Source organism: Trachypithecus francoisi, unplaced genomic scaffold (assembly GCF_009764315.1).
Source record: "Trachypithecus francoisi isolate TF-2019V2 unplaced genomic scaffold, Tfra_2.0 Lachesis_group10, whole genome shotgun sequence".
NCBI lineage: Eukaryota > Metazoa > Chordata > Mammalia > Primates > Cercopithecidae > Trachypithecus > Trachypithecus francoisi.
The window spans coordinates 129,445,497-129,464,332 of record NW_022681455.1 but is presented as its reverse complement, the minus strand read 5'-3'; the positions used below and the strand labels follow the sequence as shown (position 1 = coordinate 129,464,332).

The 18,836-nt window shown below is 59.8% G+C and overlaps 2 protein-coding genes across 2 annotated transcripts; one reads left to right on the top strand and one right to left on the bottom strand.

The window, feature by feature from the left end:
* Positions 1-578: 578 nt before the first annotated feature.
* Positions 579-9,121, top strand: LOC117088204 (cytochrome b-245 light chain). The gene is made up of 6 exons (XM_033219326.1): positions 579-738; positions 3,856-3,925; positions 4,794-4,868; positions 5,134-5,217; positions 5,832-5,913; positions 8,834-9,121. The coding sequence occupies exons 1-6, from the start codon at positions 681-683 to the stop codon at positions 9,047-9,049; spliced, it is 585 nt and encodes a 194-aa protein (XP_033075217.1). The 5' UTR covers positions 579-680; the 3' UTR covers positions 9,050-9,121.
* A 2,465-nt stretch (positions 9,122-11,586) lies between these two features.
* Positions 11,587-13,551, bottom strand: IL17C (interleukin 17C). The gene is made up of 3 exons (XM_033219323.1): positions 13,392-13,551; positions 12,726-13,054; positions 11,587-12,237 (listed from the first exon to the last, which is right to left on the bottom strand). The coding sequence occupies exons 1-3, from the start codon at positions 13,470-13,472 to the stop codon at positions 11,979-11,981; spliced, it is 669 nt and encodes a 222-aa protein (XP_033075214.1). The 5' UTR covers positions 13,473-13,551; the 3' UTR covers positions 11,587-11,978.
* Positions 13,552-18,836: the final 5,285 nt, after the last annotated feature.

Here is an 18,836-nt window from a genome sequence, read left to right as displayed (position 1 = left end):
CATTCTATGTCCCCAGGCCAGACATGACGGGGCCGTCCCTGCATTCTGTGCTTTCCCAGTTGTGCACATCCTGTCCCCTCCCTCGAGTATCAGTCACAGTCCAGTGACATGGTGTGGGGAGGCCCCCCGCAGTGTCTGACCCAGGCCACGCCTGTGCCAGCCCAGAGTCAGGAGGAGGAAATGGGGGCTGGGCCTTTGGTCCCCATGGGGAGGCCACCCTCGTCCTTGGTAGCATCAGGGTGCAGAAGTGTTCCCGGGCTGTAGGGGTGACCCCTCCACCCCCAAGGCTCTGGAGAGGCCGATTTGCTCAGGAAGCGGACCTTCACACCTTTTTCTGCTATTAATAGAAGCCTTATTGACAGGGGACCCTCAGTTGGGTCCCGGGCGTTGGGCAGGGGTATTTGTCAGCGCTTGAGAGCTGAAGTTTGGGCAGCCCTGGGGAAGCGCACTCCCCGCCTGGGCTGCGGCTACCGAGCAGGGCCCCTCCTATGCCTCGGCGGGGGTAGAGAGGGCGGGGACAGAGGGCGCCGGGGCAGCCCTGCACCCTACAGACGCGGGTCTCCGCCCAGCCGCGGTCACCTGGGGGTTTCGGGGCGGGGCCTGGGCGGAACGGGGGTTCGGCCGGGAGCGCAGGGGCGGCAGTACGCGCCTACCAGTGTCCCTGCAGGGTCCGTGCCGCCATGGGGCAGATCGAGTGGGCCATGTGGGCCAACGAGCAGGCGCTGGCGTCCGGCCTGAGTGAGTGCGCGGCAGGGACGGTGGAGGCTACAGGCTGGAGGAGTATCCCCGGGGTCCTCGGGCTACGTACAGGGCGGGGAAGTGGGGCGCCAGGCGGGCCAGGGTCAGGCCAGGGGGGTGCGGGGAACAGGGGCGGGACCCTCAGGGCGCGGGCTGGAAGGGGTTCCGAGAACCCCAGCAGTCCCCTTGCAGACCCTGCGGAGCGCTGCGCCCCTCCCCCATTCCCTGCCCTCGGTCCCCCGACTTCGCGGAGGAGGAAGTTGCAGCGCAGGGGAAGAGGCGGTTCAGCCCGGGTGGTTTCCGGGGTCGCAGCCCCAAGCCCCCAAATGGGGGCTCCGGCCTGGCTACCCTGTCCCTCGGTAGCCAGCTGGGCTGCGAGTCGCTCTCCCTGGGCTTGGGGTGGGGAGTGGGCTCTTCATGCCCCGGGGCTCAGCCCTCCCCATCTGGAGTCTGCGCTGGAGGCGGCCTGGGATTACACAAGGCGCTGAAACCACCCAGTGGCGGCCCTGCCCAGCCCAGCTGCACAGGCGCTTTGCTCTTGGCGTGGGAGGCACAGACCCCCGTCACCCTGCTGCGCGTTTGCTCAGAGGTTGCGGTGAGGGCAGCAGACTCCACTTGGAAACGGACCCTCTCAGGACCAGAGCCGGGGAGTGTGGGGCCCAGGCCGGGTGAGGCTGGGTTCAGGCGGGGTCTGAGGGCAGAGGCACCAGTGCGGCAGCTCCAGGAAGAACCTGCACCGGGTGGGGAGGCGTGCCTGGGAAGGGCCTGGGGGCTGAGGGTGAGGAGGAGGGGCCCGCTGCCACCACTGCCCTGGGGCTCTGAGCGCCCTCCCCGTTGTCTGGAGTGCGTGGCAGCGGAGCAGGAGCAGAGACCTCAGGGTGGGAGGCCTGGAGCACGGGGCCCTGCAGCCTGTCCCACCGCCTGCTTCGAGTCAGCGGCCAAGAACTCAGTAGGTCAGTTCAGACAGCTCTCCCCAGAGCCGCCCCTTGAGACTGTGACCCTGCCTGCCCGGCACTCCCTACAGGAAGTAGAGGGTCTGAGGGCACCCAGCTGGGAGCCAGGAGAGCTGGGCTCTAGTCTGGCCTCCTGTTGAAACCCTCCAAGGGCTCCTGGCCCAAAGAATTAGAGCGGGACTGGACGCCCTGCGCTGCCTGCCCTGGCCTCCCAGCTCTCTGGCCCCCTCCTCCAGCTGCCCGGCTTCCTTTCTGTTCCTAGAGCTCCTGAGCTTGCCCCAGGGCCTCTGCACAAGCTGCTGCTTCTGCAGAGCCTCATGGCTGTCTCATTTCTCAATTCAAATGTCACCTGCTCCGGGAGGTCTTTCCAGAGCGTGCAGCCCCGGGAGGCAGCTGACCCAGAGAGAGTGGGACCTTAACAAAGAGTCCCCCCCGTACACAGCAGGTGCTCTGTAAATGTGGCTGGGCGTCAGTCCTCCCTGGTGGCACCAGCGGCAGCTTTGCACCCTCTTTCAGATGGCAGGCTCGGGACCAGGACAGTCCCCCAAAGATGCACGGACAGTAGACTGAGTAGGCCCAAGGACACTGCCCTCCCCTTCTCCAACACAGACAGGCAAACCCAGAGTTAATGTGTAGCTGGGCTCAAACCAAGGATAGGAAATCTTCAAACAAGACCATGTGGAGGCCGGGCGCGGTGGCTCAAGCCTGTAATCCCAGCACTTTGGGAGGCCGAGACGGGTGGATCACGAGGTCAGGAGATCGAGACCATCCTGGTCTACACGGTGAAACCCCGTCTCTACTAAAAATACAAAAAACTAGCCGGGCGAGGTGGCGGGCGCCTGTAGTCCCAGCTACTCGGGAGGCTGAGGCAGAAGAATGGCGTAAAACCAGGAGGCGGAGCTTGCAGTGAGCTGAGATCTGGCCACTGCACTCCAGTCCGGGCGACAGAGCAAGACTCCACCTCAAAAAAAAAAAAAGACCATGTGGAGACAAAAACAGAATGGCTGGCAGGGCAAGGTGGCTCATGCCTGTAATCCCAGCACTTTGGGAGGCCGAGGCGGGCGGATCATGAGGTCAGGAGATCGAGACCATCCTGGCTAACATGGTGAAACCCGTCTCTACTAAAAATAAAAAAAATTAGCTGGGTATGGTGGCATGCACCTGTAGTCCCAGCTACTTGGGAGGCTGAGGCAGGAGAATCACTTGAACCTGGGAGGCGGAGGTTGTAGTGAGCCAAGATCACGCCATGGAATTCTAGCCTAGGCAACAGGGCAAGACTTCATCTCCAAAAAAAAAAGAAAGAAAGAAAAATAAATAAAATAGTAGGAAGGACCAGGCGCCGTGGCTCACGCCTGTAATCCTAATATACTTTGGGAGGCCAAGGCCGGTGCAGCATTCCCTGAGGTCAGGAGTTCGAGACCAGCCTGGCCAATGTGGTGAAACTCTGTCTCTAATAAAAATATAAAAATTAGCTGGGCTTGGTGACGGCCGCCAGTAATCCCAGCTACTCGGGAGAATGAGGCAGGAGAATCGCTTGAATCCGGGAGGCAGAGGTTGCAGTGAGTCAAGATTGCGCCACTGCACTCCAGCCTGGGTGACAGAAGGAGACTCTGTCTCAAAAACAAGAAAAAGGAAAAAAAAAAAAAAATAGTAAGGGGGAATATTGGACAATTACCCCCCCCCAAAAAAAGGTGCGGAAATGGCCGCATCAGACGAGCCCGAAATTAAGGCGAAGCAGCTGATGGGTTAGGAGGAGCTCCGTATCAGGAGGAGACACCCCCCCAAGAACGTGCAGAAACCACACTCGGCCTATTGGCTTTCAGTGCATCAAAGACTCATGGTGACAAGGGGTCCATTCGGGGGTCCCAGAGCCCAGGGGCTCAGGTCCACGGGGGCCGGCAGGTCGGGCCGTTCCTGGCCACTCCTGGGACCTACAGCCCGGGCATGTCCAGCACCCCCTCCACCAGCCGGTGCGCCACAGGCTCTGCTCTTCACCAGCGCAGAGGGGTGCCTCCTGGGGCTGTCCCGGACCCTGTCACTGTGCTGTGGGGATGGGGAGGGGGCAGCTCTGGGTGGCCTGGTGGCCCACAGTAGGTAGAGAAGGGGAGTGGCCCAGGCCCCCAGGACGGGAGTCCCACAGTGCCTGACCCACTTCTCCCCGCAGTCCTCATCACCGGGGGCATCGTGGCCACAGCTGGCCGCTTCACCCAGTGGTACTTTGGCGCCTACTCCATGTATCCTTCCATCTGAGGCTGGGGCGGGCGGGGAACGCCCAGGGCAGAGCCAGGGAACCACTTCACAGTGAGTTTGCCTCCGCTCCCCGCCACCGCAGCCAGGCTGGGACACAGGGTGGGCTGTCCACGGGTTGGGCAGCCTAGGCCCCAGCAGCCAGGCTCCTCGCCTGGGCCATGTGGTGGTCAGCGGCAGACCCCCAGTCTGAGTCCTGGTGAGGGGTGGGCAGGGGGTGTCACCAGAGGGCCAGGGCCAGCACTGAGGCCTCCCGGTTGGACTGCTGGGATCCTGTCTGCCCCCTCCTGTCAGTCAGTCCCCTTGCCCGGCCCCTCCACCTCCTTTGCCCCATCTCAGCCCAGCCGTACCTTGCGACAAGCAGCATTGGGCAGGGTGGTGGGAGGGCGGGCGTGGGCAACCCCAAGTGCCGGACCTGTTGGAACCTCCCGTGGCTGCCTCCTGGCTCTGTGACCTCAGGCAGTGGCTGCCCCCCCCCCTTTTTTTTTTTTTTGAGAGAAGATCTCGCTCTGTCCCCCAGGCTGGAGTGCAGTGATGTAGTCATGACTCATGGCAGCCTCCACCTGGGCTCAGGCCACCCTCTTACCTCAGCCTCTGGAGTAGCTGGGACCACAGGCACACACCACCACCCCTGGCTAACTTTTAAATTTTTTGTAGAGATGAGGGTCTCACTGTGTTGCGCTGGCTGGTCTCAAACTCCTGGGCTCCAGTGATCCTCCCGCCTCAGCCTCCCACAGTGCTGGGATTCCAGATGTGAGCCGCTGTGCTCCGGCCTCTCTGTGTTGTCTTCAGTAAAGAGGGTTCCCTGTGGCCGCTCAGGCTGAGCTGGGCTGTTCCTTAACCACATGGCTTCAGCGTGGCGGGCGTGTTTGTCTGCCTGCTGGAGTATCCCCGGGGGAAGAGGAAGAAGGGCTCCACCATGGAGCGCTGGTGAGTCTCCCTCCTGCTCTGGGGTCTCTCCCGGGGCTGCGGGGCCAGGCAGGGCTCACAGGGTCGGTATGTGGAGCCTAGTTCCTCACTCACAGGCTCCGGAACCAATTCTTTGGTGCTTGTGGGCAAACCAAGGCCGGTGCCTGCCCGGTGTGTTTTCTGGGAGGAAAGAGGCCTGGGCGCCCTGGGGTCGTCGGCAGGGCAGCAGGGGAGTCCTGAGTGGGAGAGGCCCAGCCGCGCTGTCTCCCCTTCCTCCCTCCCGCAGGGGCCAGAAGTACATGACCTCCGTGGTGAAGCTGTTCGGGCCCCTCACCAGGAATTACTACGTTCGGGCCGTCCTGCACCTCTTGTGAGTCCCCACCCTGCACCCCATCTAGGGCTCAGGGGGGCTTGGAGCCGGCCCTCCCCCAATGTCCCACCGGCCGGGCTGCCTGGACAGAAGCCACCCCTCAACTTACCTCGATGTTTTTCCAAACAAAAATTCGGGTCCCCGGCTCTGGGGGGCCCCCCGATCCTGTGTCTGCTGTCTAGTATGCAGGATTTGTAAGGATCCTCCCCAAACCTGAGTAGCTCCGATCCTGTCTGGAGCCAGCAGGTGCTGCTGGGGGGTCTCGCCTGGGCTTCCTGGCAGGGTGGAGGGTTCTGCACTGTGTGTCTGGTGGTTGCTGCGGCCGAGGCCAGGGGCTGCCCTGCAGCTGCTGGCGGCTCCTCTGAGCAAGTGCCCTAGAGCCACTCGCGTCCACATCAAGGCCGAGAATACCCAGGACCGAAACAAGCCGTGGCCCCTGCACACCCCCTGGGTCTGTGGCCTGCCTTGTTCTGAGACTTGGCAGCCCTGGGCCACGCAGGTCCCTGGGTCTGCCTTGTCCTGAGACTTTGTGGCCTTGGCCCCCAGACCTGGGGCTCCATTCCCCTTTCTGAGTGCCCTTCTGTGTCCCCGCCTTCCACCCCCCAATGCCCCAGGCTCTCGGTGCCCGCCGGCTTCCTGCTGGCCACCATCCTCGGGACTGCCTGCCTGGCCATCGCGAGCGGCATCTACCTGTTGGTGAGTGGCGCCCTCTGAGGTCAGCCCCAGCCACCCCCACCCCCTGCCCCTGCCCTGACACCCTCGGACATACGTGGCCCTTGAAGCCAGCTCTGTAGGCCGAGCCGAGGCTGGGAGCAAGCGCGAGCCCGGGCGTGTGCTCACAGCACAGCAGGGACGCAGCAGTTGCCGCTGCCGTTTTTGACGCGTCTCGTGTGTTGGGTCATTTCCCTGCATTTCCTCATCAGCCCGCACCACGGCCCTGGGAGGGGTGCTGGTGTCCCCACTTTACAGACGAAGAGGCGGAGGCTCAGGGAGGTGCTGTGGCTGGCCTGGGGTCGTGCAGCCGGCGGAAGGCTGTGCCTGGGCTTGGGGCCGGTTATCAGGCGTTTCTCACCTCAACCCTGTCTGCGCTGATTTGTGGGCGGTGCCAGGATTCACGCAGTCACGCAGACATTTTCTTCAACTGCTGACACCTGGGTTTGGTTTAGGAGCACAGCAGCCTGTTAGAGGGCTGCCCGCCCCACGGGATACAGTGATCGTTCTGAGAGGCCAGGGGTGGATGGGAGGACAGGGCGCAGCCTGGCCAGGCCTTGGGTGAAATGCCCTCTGCCTACCCTGGGCTCCGGAACAGACAGCTGCAGGCCGCCTCTTACTGCAGGGGCCTCTGAGTGGACAGAGCCCTCAGACTTTGCTTATTTAAATCCTTTTGTCCCTAGAGGCAAGTGTCTCCTGCCCACAGAGGCAAACGCGCACTAAACCAAACCCAGGTGTCGGCAGTTTAAGAAAATGTCTGCGGCCGGGCGCGGTGGCTCAAGCCTGTAATCCCAGCACTCTGGGAGGCCGAGGCGGGCGGATCACGAGGTCAGGAGATCGAGACCATCCTGGCTAACATGGTGAAACCCCGTCTCTACTAAAAATACAAAAAATTAGCCGGGCGTGGTGGTGGCGGGCGCCTGTAGTCCCAGCTACTTGGAGGCTGAGGCAGGAGAATGGCGTGAACCTGGGAGGCGGAGTTTGCAGTGAGCCAAGATCGCGCCACTGCACTCCAACCTGGGTAACACAGTGAGACTCCGTCTCAAAAAAAAAAAAAAAAAAGAAAATGTCTGCATGACTGCGTGCATCCTGGCACCGCCCACGAATCAGCGCAGAGTGTGTGTGCGGTGTTAAATGTGCAGTGCTTTCTGTGTGTGCCTTCCACGTATGTAAGTGGAGTTCTGTTTCAAGGCTCATTGATCTGCCACCAGCCTCTCAGGGCTCTCCCTTAGAATCCTTTCCTCTTGCCAAGCGCTCATCTGGGCTGTTGCTTTGTTCTCCAGGGGCCACCACATGCCCCCTGGCTCCCTACTACCACATACAGCTAGCCGCTCCTGGAGACCTCAGGAATTCCTTGTGCTAAACCCAGAGAGGAATTGCTGGGTCAGGCATCAGCCTCTGTACCGTTGACTCTGCTGGGCTCAGCTGCTCCCCAGCAGACAACCTACCATCAGCCGTGCCGGCCCCATCGCCCCCACCTGGCGCACAGCGCTTTCTCCCACGCTTGGCAGTTCCACAGCACGAGGCTGGCCGTGCGGAGCTTGGACTCGCTCTTCTCTGACTGTGGATTTGCGCTGTTGGAGTCTCTTCCCCCTTGAGTTGCCTGTTCATACCCTTTGTCCATTTTTCTATTGTGGTTTTTGTCTTTTTCTTTTTTTTTTTTTTTTTTTTGAGGCGGAGTCTCGCTCTGTCGCCCGGACTGGAGTGCAGTGGCCGGATCTCAGCTCACTGCAAGCTCCGTCTCTCAGGTTTACGCCATTCTCCTGCCTCAGCCTCCCGAGTAGCTGGGACTACAGGCGCCCGCCACCTCGCCCGGCTAGTTTTTGTATTTTTAGTAGAGATGGGGTTTCACCTTGTTAGCCAGGATGGTCTTGATCTCCTGACCTCGTGATCCGCCCGTCTCGGCCTCCCAAAGTGCTGGGATTACAGGCTTGAGCCACCGCGCCCGGCCTGTCTTTTTCTTAAGTTGCAGGAATTTCACGTATTATTTTAGCTACTGAGCCTTCGTAACCTTTAGACACTGTGAATGCCTTCCTGCTTTCTGGTAAGGGTCTGTTAACTGGTCCGTGAAGTCCTTCACTGCACTGAAGAACAGAAGTTTCCCTGTCTACTTGCTCTGTGGTCTGTGCTTTGTAAAAACACCTTTCCCTGGCCCTAGGTCCTGTGTTCACGTTCCTGCATTTTCTTCTATCACCCTTACTATAGTTTTGCTCTTCAGGACGGAATATTTCCGTTTTGGAGTTAGGTAGGATCACAGATGTCCCATTTCTCTTTCTGCTTCATGACGGATATGATGTGACATATTTTTCTACCGGATATTGTGGAATAGGAGATGAAAAGCACGCACTCCCGGGTCCACTTGACGTGTTGCAGTGGAACCTCCAGGCATGGGCCCAGGAGTCTGTATTTTTAGTCAGCCAGTGGAATCCTGCGTTCTTCAAGCTCTGCCCCTGACCCCCATGTGCAGGAATGCCTGGGCACCCTTGGGGGGCTGCCGGCCAAGGTGGGTGAATGGCACCCACCAGACGGAGCCGGGCCTGCTACTGTCCTGGGCCACCCCTCCTGCTGGACCTCAGGCGTCCTCCCTGCCCTTGGCTCCCTGCCTTGGCGCCTTGGGAGGAGAATTTAGGTGCTGAAATTTGCATCTGGGAGTGTCCACCAGGGGATCTTCCAGAAGCCCAGGGGTTCCTGCTCTACTCCTGGCATGAAGAAATAGCTTGGGTTGGTGTCAGGCCAACCCAGGTCCTGGCTGTGTGGCCTCCGGCCGTCACTTCTCTGAGCGGCAGTCACACCATCCCGCGTGGGATTCAGACTTGAGCCTCTCCCGGGGCCCCTGGCGGGGTGGACCTCCAGGGAGGGAGGGCCGGCTTTGGGGCGTGGGGCCCAACCCCTCCGTGCCCCGCAGGCGGCCGTGCGCGGTGAGCAGTGGACACCGATCGAGCCCAAGCCCCGGGAGCGGCCGCAGATCGGAGGCACCATCAAGCAGCCGCCCACCAACCCCCCGCCGCGGCCCCCGGCCGAGGCCCGCAAGAAGCCCAGCGAGGAGGAGGCGGCGGCGGCGGGGGGACCCCCGGGAGGTCCCCAGGCCAACCCCATCCCGGTGACCGACGAGGTCGTGTGACTTCACCCCAGACCTGCCCTCCCGCCCGGGCGCCCGCCCGCAATAAACGCAGCAAAGCCCGGAGCCTGCGCCTGAGCCTGAGCCTCTGCCTGGGGCCGGTGGGCGGGGCCGGGGTAGCGATGGTTCCCGAGGCCTGGGCAGGCACCTGCCCCCCCGTTTCCTGCGGGCCGGGCCGCATTCCAGTTTCATTAGCATCAGCATCGCCTTCCTTGTCAGCAGCACATGAAATCCCAGGTACCGTATATTCCACGAAATATAGTACCTGGGAATTCCAGGTGTGTGCCTCCCTAGAAAGGTCCTCCCGGGCCTGGAGGAGGTAACGGAGTCCTCCCTTGAGAGCTCTTCCAGGCCCTGCGGGCGCTCCACACCTAGCGCCTCCCTAAGGGGCTTGGATTCCAGAGGCATTAAGTGAAAAGGGAACAGGGCGGGAGCCATGTGGTGAGCCTCTACCTTGCGCCTCTTTTCTGTAGAAACTGGGGTGAGGCTGGTGGCGGATGCACCCTTGTTTTCCCCCCACACTGATGCTGGAGGGCTCTCCAGCTGCCCAGGACACTCAGGCCAAGTTGTAGGGGGCTTCTGGACACTCCTGCTCCTCACTTGTGCAGAGGCTGTGGCTGGCTGCACATGCACCTGCCCACAGGTCCTCACCACCACCCCGACCGGGTCCCCTCAAAGCTTTGCCGTGCATCAGCCACATCCCCCGCCGCTGGGCTCTCACCAAGGCACCCACTCTCCTGAGGCTGGAGAAGCCCTTGCCTGCTGCTTGCCCACCTGCTCTCCCAGCAACTCACACTTCAGAGCCAGGGACTTCTGTTCCCGGGGCTTTCAGAATCCGTCCCCCACCAGCCAACACTCAGCACCATGCAGACATCTCAATCCAACCTCGTCTCAGCTATCCCCCCAGATCACCAAGCTTCAGGTCACCCTTGAACCCCCCACATCCCCACGTCCAATCCTGGCCCAAATCCAGACCCCAGCTACGTGGGCCATCCCCACCCAGGCCACCTGCCATCTCGCGCTCTTCCCTCACCCCAGAAACATTCCTGTCGCTGCCATTGAAACCCAAAGCCCCACCCCAGTGCCTCCAGCTCCGAACCCACAGGCTCAGCTCCCTTCAGTGACAGCCACAAGCTTCTGATGGCCCCATGGCAGACACAACCTGCACCCAGCGCCCTGCCCTGCCCTGCCCCCGCCGTCCCCTCTCACTTGGTGTCAGCCACACAGGCCACTCTCTGACCCTTGGACACACCCAGCATGTGTCTTCTCAGGGCCTTTGCGTGGGCTCTTCCTGCTGCCTGGAGCTATTCCCTGCATGGCTGCCTGGCTCCTTCCTCCTCCCCTTCAGGTCTTCGAGGCCTCCCTGACCCTCTGCTTAGAACCGCAGCCCCTCCCCCAGAGCCTCTGTCCTGGACTCATTCACAGACTAAACACCACTTGTTCCATCAGTCACCATGGGGGCAGGAGGGATTTTGACCATTTTGTTCTCAGCCTGTTCCCAGTGCCAGGCGCCTAGTAGAAACTCAATATGGCTGGGTGCGGTGGCTCATGCCTATAATCTCAGCAGTCTGGGAGGCCGAGGTGGGAGGATCACTTGAGCTCAGGAGTTTGAGACCAACCTGGCCAACATGGCGAAACCCCGCCTCTACTAAAAATACAAATATTAGTTGGGTGTAGTGGCGCATGCCTGTACTGGGAAGCTGAGCTGGGAGAATCGCTTGAACCTAGAAGGTGGGGGTTGCAGTGCGCTGAAGTCACGCCACTGCACTCCAGCCTGGGCAACAAAGCGAGACCCTTTCTCAAAAAAGAAAAGAAATGTGTTGAATGAAAATTCTACCTCCTGGACAAAGGCCACCACCTCCAGGAAGTCTTCCCTGAGACCTCCTCCTCTGGGGGTCTGAGTGGAGTCCCCCACCCCCATTTCCAGGCACCTGGACACGGTAGGTGGGTGAGCCAGGGGGCCAGGCAGAGGAGGGGCTAACAACTGCCCAGCAGCCCCACGGCAATGTCGGCCCTCAGGGCTGGGGGCCGAGAGACTGAGACCCTGAGACTGTCACAGGCCTGGGCCCCTTTTCCACGACTGAGGCTGCTCACCCCAGGGTCCCTTAACTAAAATCTCCAGCAGAGCCTGGGCCCCAGAGCCAGGCTAGTTCACCTTTAGGGAGGGCGCTTGGGTCTTGGCTGTTGATCCGACCCACAGAGGCTGGGGCCCTGCCTTGAGCTGACAGCCCTGCAGTTCATCCTCGGAGACTTTCGCCTGGGGGCCGAGATGGTGCCCCAGGCGCTCACATCGTTACAAAGCACAGGGCTCAAGGCTCTGCCTGGGGAAGGCGGCTCATTCCTGTTCCCAGGGGTATCCTCCGGGGAGACACCGTGGGCAGAGCAGGGACACCTGTGCTTCCCCGTGCTAGAGCTCAGTCCCACCTGCATGCACTGCTCGCTGCTGCATAGACCTTTCTGGAAGGATGCCCCAGAATTGGGTCCGTGGGTGGCCTGGGCCAGGGGTGAGCGGGAGAATGTCGCAGTGAATGTTGGCCTCGGGGGATGTGTTCATCAGTTTAATAACAAACGTACACTAAAATAATTGTTGAAGAAACAGGGGTACTTCCAAGGAGGTTGGAGCCTGGGGGGCCTGAGGTCAGTGATAGGGTGAGGGAAGCTGGGAGCGGGGCGGGGAGCCAAGGTACAGATGGCCGTGTGACGCCTTTTCTGTGGCTTTAAGGGCTGGAAGAGGTGCTGAGCTCCTTCTACCCCCAACTACTGAGGCTGGAGATGGAAAGAACGGTGGGAGCCCGTCCTCCAGACACGGGGGATGCCTGGACCCCAAGGGTAGTGTTGGGGTAGGCATATAAATTACAATAAATACACATAAATAGGGGGTGCCCTCTGGGGAGCCCATGTGTCCAGTCTAGGGGCTCCACAGCCTCGGCGGTCACACTGACCGGGGCAGCACGCAGGTGCAGCCGACAGGCACGCGAATGAACTCGGTGTGGAAGGCGAAGGCCCCGGGCGTGGGGAGTCCCGAGCCGTCGCGGGAGCAGGGCCGGCGTCGCAACACCAGCAGGCTCTGGAGCAGCCGCACGGAGTTGAGCGCGGCTGTCTCGCGGCCTGTCCGTGGGTCGATGCAGCCTCTGCACAGGCACTCGGCAAAGGCCAGCTTTTGTGGATAGCGGTCCTCGTCTGTGTCCACACTGCGGGACGGGGCGCACAGTGAGTCTCTGGCCCTTGCCTCCTTGAGGCTCCTCTCCCCTCAGGTTCCCTCCCCGAGTGCTCAGGATGGGACCTGAGGCAGTGAGGGCCATACCACACGGGCTTGGCGTGCAGTCGGGCTTGTAAGTGGTGGTAATCCATGTGTCCCCAGGGTGCTCCAAGAGCACAGAGCAGGGGCCGGAGGCCTCTAAAGCCTTCCTCCCACTTCACCACCCAGCCCCACTTCTGCAGGAGCTCAGGTGAGGGGCCCAGAATTTCCCCAGGGGACCCTGGCTACCAAGGACAGTGGCAGGCAGGGCACGACCGTAAGAAGCAGCTCAGCCACCCAGGTCAGCAGGGCCGGAGGCACGGAGCTCCGGTGGCCACGCCCACTTGACAGGGGCGAACCACCAAGGCCCAGAGAGCTCTCCAGGCAGGGCCGTGCCGGGGAGGGGCAGCCCATGCCACAGCAGGATCCCCAGGTCCTCACCGGTATCTCCAGGGTGAGATGGAGCGCTGGTGGGTGTCTGCCTCCAACACCTCCTCTGGCTGCAGCACCGGGCACTGGGTCGCAGCTGAGGGCCTCTCATGCCTCCTCCTGTGGCTTGCTGCCTCCAGGCTGGACACCAGGGCTACAGGCAAAGCCTGCCCCCACTTGGCACCTCGAGCCAGCAGGTGTGGGGGTGCCTGGTCGAGGGGCAGTTCCTCAGCTGAGTAGCAGCGTGGGGTCCCATGAGTGTGGGGGTGCCCCCTGAGGAAGGGGTCATTGTGGGCCAGGCATGCATGCAACCAGGTCAGAAACAGAAGGCCAGGGAGGAGCTGGTGAAACAGGCAGGTGGGTGGTTAGGGGGTGCCCAGGGCAGGGGGCACCTCACTTCCACCTCAGCTTTCCTTGTTCCCAGGGGAAAGATGGAGTACAGCCCTTCCTCTATAGATGGGGAAACTGAAGCCCAGAGAGGCACCCAGCATGCCAGGGCTCCGAGGATCTGTAACTGCCTCCCCCTACCCCCAGACTGAGGGGTTTCCCAGAGCCCATCCCAACACCCTCATCCCAGGGTTCAGAGAACCCCACCCCAGCCCTTCCAGGCCAGGCTGTGCCATCCAAGTGGCAGCCATCCAAGTGGCAACCATCCAAGTGGCATGTGGAGAGGCTCACTGTCATGGTGGTGGCAGCAGACAGGCCGGGCTTGGAGCGGCCTGCACACCTGGCGGCAATCTCACAGTTGCACCTGGCCATGAACCTGGCAGCAGCCGCTCTTATACCTGAGGCCACACCTGGGGGAAATTCCGGCACCACTTCCTTCTCGGGAAGTGCCCAGCTGGGGCACTTCCTTCTCTGGTCCCCGCAGCCCCCACCTGCTGTGCATCAGGACAGAGACACGCAAGGAGCCCTCGGGGAGCTCCGTCCTATTACTCCCCTCCCCCGAGAGAGACTCTGCCCAACCTGAGCACCTGCCCAGGGTGCTGCCTTGTCTGACATTCTCAAACTGTGTTTTTTTTTTTTTTTTTTTTTTTTTTGAGACAGGGTGTCGCTGTCACCCAAGCTGGAGTACAATGGCACCATCTCAGCTTACTGGAACCTCCACCTCCCAGGTTCAAGCGATTCTCCTGTCTCAGCCTCCCGAGTAGCTGGGATTACAGGCGCCCACCACCATGCATGGCTAATTTTTGTACTTTTAGTACAGACGGGGTTTTGCCATATTGGCCAGGCTGGTCTGCGGCTCCTGACCTCAAGTGATCTACTTGACTTGGCCTCCCAAAGTGCTGGGATTATAGGAGTGAGCCATTGTGACCAGACTTGAACCTCCTATAAGAGGGTTTCTGCTTGCGTATCTGTCCGCACCTTGCTGATTCAACTTGTAGGTTTTCATCTGGACCGGATAGTGGCAGGGCGCTTTTGTACCCTCTACAGTTCTGCTCCGTCCCCTGCTGGTGGGTGCTGAAGGTGGTTCAGTGTTTTAGCTGAGATGATCAAGATCAGGTGAGGCTCACGTGCCCTCTTCACCCAGGTGGGAGAGGTCCCAGAGGAGATGGGGAAGCAGGTCTTCAGGTCTCTGTTGGACTTCTGTGGTTTCTGTTGTTGTTGTTGTTGTTTTCTGAGGTAGTGTCTCGCTCTGTTGCCCAGTCTGGAGTGCAGTGGCGCAATCTTGGCTCACTACAAGCTTGGTTTCTCGGGTTCACACCATTCTCCTGCCTCAGCCTCTCGAGTAGCTGGGACTACAGGTACCCACCTGGCTAATTTTTTGTAAATTTAGTAGAGACAGGGTTTCACCGTATTAGCCGAGATGGTCTCAATCTCCTGACCTTGTGATCTGCCCGCCTTGGCCTCCCAAAATGCTGGGATTACAGGCATGAGTCACTGTGCTTGGCCCAAGCTTCTGTGGTTTTATTGAGAAAAAGTTCAAGCTAAAAAGTCTGAGTTGGAGGTGTGAGGAGGTGTGAGGAGCGAGGTGTGAGGTGTGAGGAGTCAGGAGTGAGGTGTGAGGAGATGTGAGGTGTGAGGAGTGAGACATGAGGAGTGAGGTGTGAGATATGAGGTGTGAGGAGGTGTGAGGTGTGAGGTGTCAGGAGTGAGGTGTGAGGTCTGAGGAGTGAGGTGTGAGGAGGTGGGAGGTATGAGGTGTAAGGTCTGAGGTGTGAGGTCTGAGGAGTGAGGTGTGAGGAGGTGGGAGGTGTGAGGAGCAGTGAAGTGTGAAGAGTGAGGAGTGAGGTGTGAGGTATGAGGAGTGAAGTGTGAGGAGTGAGGAGTGAGGTGTGAGGAGTGAGGTATGAGGAGATGGGAGATGTGAGGAGTGAGGTGTGAGGAGAGAGGAGTGAGGAGTGAAGAGTGAGGTGTGAGGAGCGAGGGGTGAGGTGTGAGGAGTGAATGAGGTATGAGGAGGTGTGAGGTGTGAGGAGGTGTGAGGAGATGTGAGGTGTGAGGAGTGAGGTTTGAGGTGTGAGGAGTGAGAAGTGAGGTGTGAGGAGGTGTGAGGGGTGAGGAGTGAGGTGTAAGGTGTGAGGAGTGAGGTGTGAGGAGTCAGGAGTGAGATGTCAGGAGAGAGGGGTGAGGTGTGAAGAGTGAGGTGTGAGGAGGTGTGAGGTGTGAGAAGATGTGAGGAGTGTGGTGTGAGGTGTGAGGGGTGAGGAGTGAGGTGTGAGATGTGAGGAGTGAGGAGTGAGGTGTGAGGTGTGAGGAGTGAGAAGTGAGGTGTGAGGAGTGAGATGTGAGGAGTGAGGAGGTGTGAGGAGGAGTGAAGTTTGAGGAGTGAGGTGTGAGGTGTGAGGTGTGAGGTGTGAGGAGTGAGGAATGAGGTGTAAGGTATGAGGAGTGAGGTATGAGGAGGTGGGGGGTGTGAGGAGGAGTGAGGTGTGAGGTGTGAGGAGTGAGGTGTGATGAGTGAGGTGTGAGGAGTGAGGAGTGAGGTATGAGGAGTGAGGAGTGAGGTGTGAGGAGTGAGATGTGAGGAGGGAAGAGTGAGGTGTGAGGAGGTGTGAGGAGTGAGGTGTGAGGAGGGGTGAGGTGTGAGGAGTGAGGTTTGAGGAGTGAGGTGTGAGATGTGAGGAGTGAGGAGTGAGGTGTGAGGAGTGAGGTGTGAGGAGTGAGGTATGAGGAGGTGGGAGGTGTGAGGAGGTGTGAAGAATGAAGTGTGAGGAGTGAGGAGTGAGGTGTGAGGAGTGAGATGTGAGGAGGAGTGAGGTGTGAGGAGTGAGGTATGAGGAGGTGTGAGGTGTGAGGAGGTGTGAAGAGTGAAGTGTGAGGAGTGAGGTGTGAGGAGTGAGGAGTGAGGTATGAGGAGTGAGGTGTGAGGAGTGAGATGTGAGGAGGGAAGAGTGAGGTGTGAGGAGGTGGGAGGAGTGAGGTGTGAGGAGGTGGGAGGAGTGAGGTGTGAGGAGAGGTGAGGTGTGAGGAGTGAGGTTTGAGGAGTGAGGTGTGAGATGTGAGGAGTGAGGAGTGAGGTGTGAGGAGTGAGATGTGAGGAGGAGTGAGGTGTGAGGAGTGAGGTGTGAGGAGTGAGGTATGAGGAAGTGGGAGGTGTGAGGAGGTGTGAAGAGTGAAGTGTGAGGAGTGAGGTGTGAGGAGTGAGGTGTGAGGTGTCAGGAGTGAGATATGAGGTGTGAGGAGGTGTGAGGTGTGATTTGTCAGGAGTGAAGTGTGAGGTGTGAGGAGTGAGGTGTGAGGAGGTGTGAGGAGTGAGGTGTAAGGTCTAAGGTGTGAGGTCTGAGGAGTGAGGTGTGAGGAGGTGGGAGGTGTGAAGAGTGAGGAGTGAGGTGTGAGTAAGGTGTGAGGAGGTGGGAGGTGTGAGGAGTGAGGTGTGAGGAGTGAGGTGTGAGGTGTCAGGAGTGAGATATGAGGTGTGAGGAGGTGTGAGGTGTGATTTGTCAGGAGTGAAGTGTGAGGTGTGAGGAGTGAGATGTGAGGAGGTATGATGAGTGAGGGGGGTAAGGTCTGAGGTGTGAGGTCTGAGGAGTGAGGTGTGAGGAGGTGGGAGGTGTGAGGAGTGAGGATTGAGGTGTGAGGAGTGAGGTGTGAGGAGTGAGGTGTGAGGAGAAGTGAGGTGTGAGGAGTGAGATGTGATGAGTGAGGTAGGAGATGGGAGGTGTGAGGAGGTGTGAAGAGTGAAGTGTGAGGAGTGAGGTGTGAGAAGTGAGGTGTGAAGTGTCAGGAGTGAGATATGAGGTGTGAGGAGGTGTGAGGTGTGAGTTGTCAGGAGTGAGGTGTGAGGTGTGAGGAGTGAGGTGTGAGGAGGTGTGAGGAGTGAGGTGTAAGGTCTAAGGTGTGAGGTCTGAGGAGTGAGGTGTGAGGAGGTGGGAGGTGTGAAGAGTGAGGAGTGAGATGTGAGTAAGGTGTGAGGAGGTGGGAGGTGTGAGGAGTGAGGTGTGAAGTGTGAGGAGTGAGGAGTGAGGTGTGAGGAGGTGTGAGGTGTGAGGAGGAGTGAGGTGTGAGGAGTGAGGAATGAGGTGTGAGGAGTGAGGTGTGAGGAATGAGGTGTGAGGTGTGAGGAATGAGGTGTGAGGAGTGAGGGGTGAGGAGTGAGGGGTGAGGTGTGAGGGGTGAGGTGTGAGGAGGTGTGAGGTGTGAGGAGGGGTGAGGTGTGAGGAGTGAGGTGTGAGGAGGTGTGAGGAGTGAGGAGTGAGGTGTGAGGAGTGAGGGGTGAAGTGTGAGGAGTGAGGTGTGAGGAGTTTTGAGGTGTGAGGAGATGTGAGGAGATGTGAGGTGTGAGGGGTGAGGAGTGAGGTGTGAGGAGTGAGGAGTGAGGTGTGAAGTGTGAGGAGTGAGGTGTGAGGAGGTGTGAGGAGGTGTGAGGAGGAGTGAGGTGTGAGGTGTGAAGTGTGAGGAATGAAGTGTGAGGTGTGAGGAGTGAGGTAGGAGGTGGGAGGTGTGAGGAGGTGTGAAGAGTGAGGTGTGAGGAGTGAGGTGTGAGGAGTGAGGGGTGAGGTGTGAGGAGGTGTGAGGAGTGAGGTGTGAGGAGGTGGGAGGTGTGAGGAGGTGTGAAGAGTAAGGTGTGAGGAGTGAGGTGTGAGGTGTGAGGAGTGAGGTGTGAAGTGTGAGGTGTGAGGAGTGAGGAGTGAGGAGGTTTGAGGGGTGAGGAGATGTGAGGAGTGGGACGTGAGGTGTGAGGTGTGAGGTGTTGAGGAGTGAGGTATGAGAAGGTGTGGGAGTGAGGAGTGAGGTGTGAGGAGCGAGGGGTGGTGTGAGGAGTGAGGAGGTTTGAGGGGTGAGGAGTGAGGAGTGAGGTGTGAGGAGGTGTGAGAAGTGAGGTGTGAGGTGTGAAGTGTGAGGTGTAAGGAGATGGGAGGTGTGAGAAGTGAGGTGTGAGGTGTGAAGTGTGAACAGCGCACATAGGAAGCTTTATGTAAGTGGGGCCAGGGAGCTGCCTTTGGCCTCCTTGCTCGGTGAGGCTGGCTGGGGTGGCGGTGCTGGAGGTGCCTTTGTTTCCCTGGAAAGGGGACAGCTGGGGCCAGAGCTCAGGAAGTTTTGAATGCCGGGGGTTTTATGTCATCCTGAGGAGGGTTCCCCTGGGGTCCCCAGGGCCCCTGGCCACACCAAAGGTGGGGGAATCTGTCCGCCCTGGTCCCCTCAGCTTTGGGGTGAGGGCGGGAGGGAGGGTGCTTCTGTGTCCCCAGCCTTTCCTCCCCTGCCGCAGTGCAGATGTGTTCCACAGAGGCGTCCTCTAAGCTTAAAACCTCAGTCTCTGAACACAAAAGCCCCCAAGTGGAGTGGGGCTGAGGCAGCACTGGGACCCCTGGGCCCTCCAGTACCTGCTCTTGGCCACTGTGTGGCTCTCGGCTTATCTGCCGTGGGCCTCTGCAGGTGGAGGAGGCCGTGCTCCAGGGTTCAGTCTGGGAAGAATCAAAGACAGATTGCTGGAGTCCCCGGGGCTGCTCCTCCCTATAGTGCCTCTGCCCACCCACCCTCTGCTTGCATACCTCCTATGACGGGGCGCTCACTATCTGTGCTGGTTTCCTAGGGCTGTGCTAACCATGCACCACAAACTGGGGAGTGTGAAATGGCAGAAGTTTATTCCACCAGGCCGTGGAGCTGGGAGTCTGATATCAAGGTGTGTTCAAGGTTGGGTCCTCCTGGAGGCTCTTCTAGCCCTCGGTTTCCCAGGCTTGG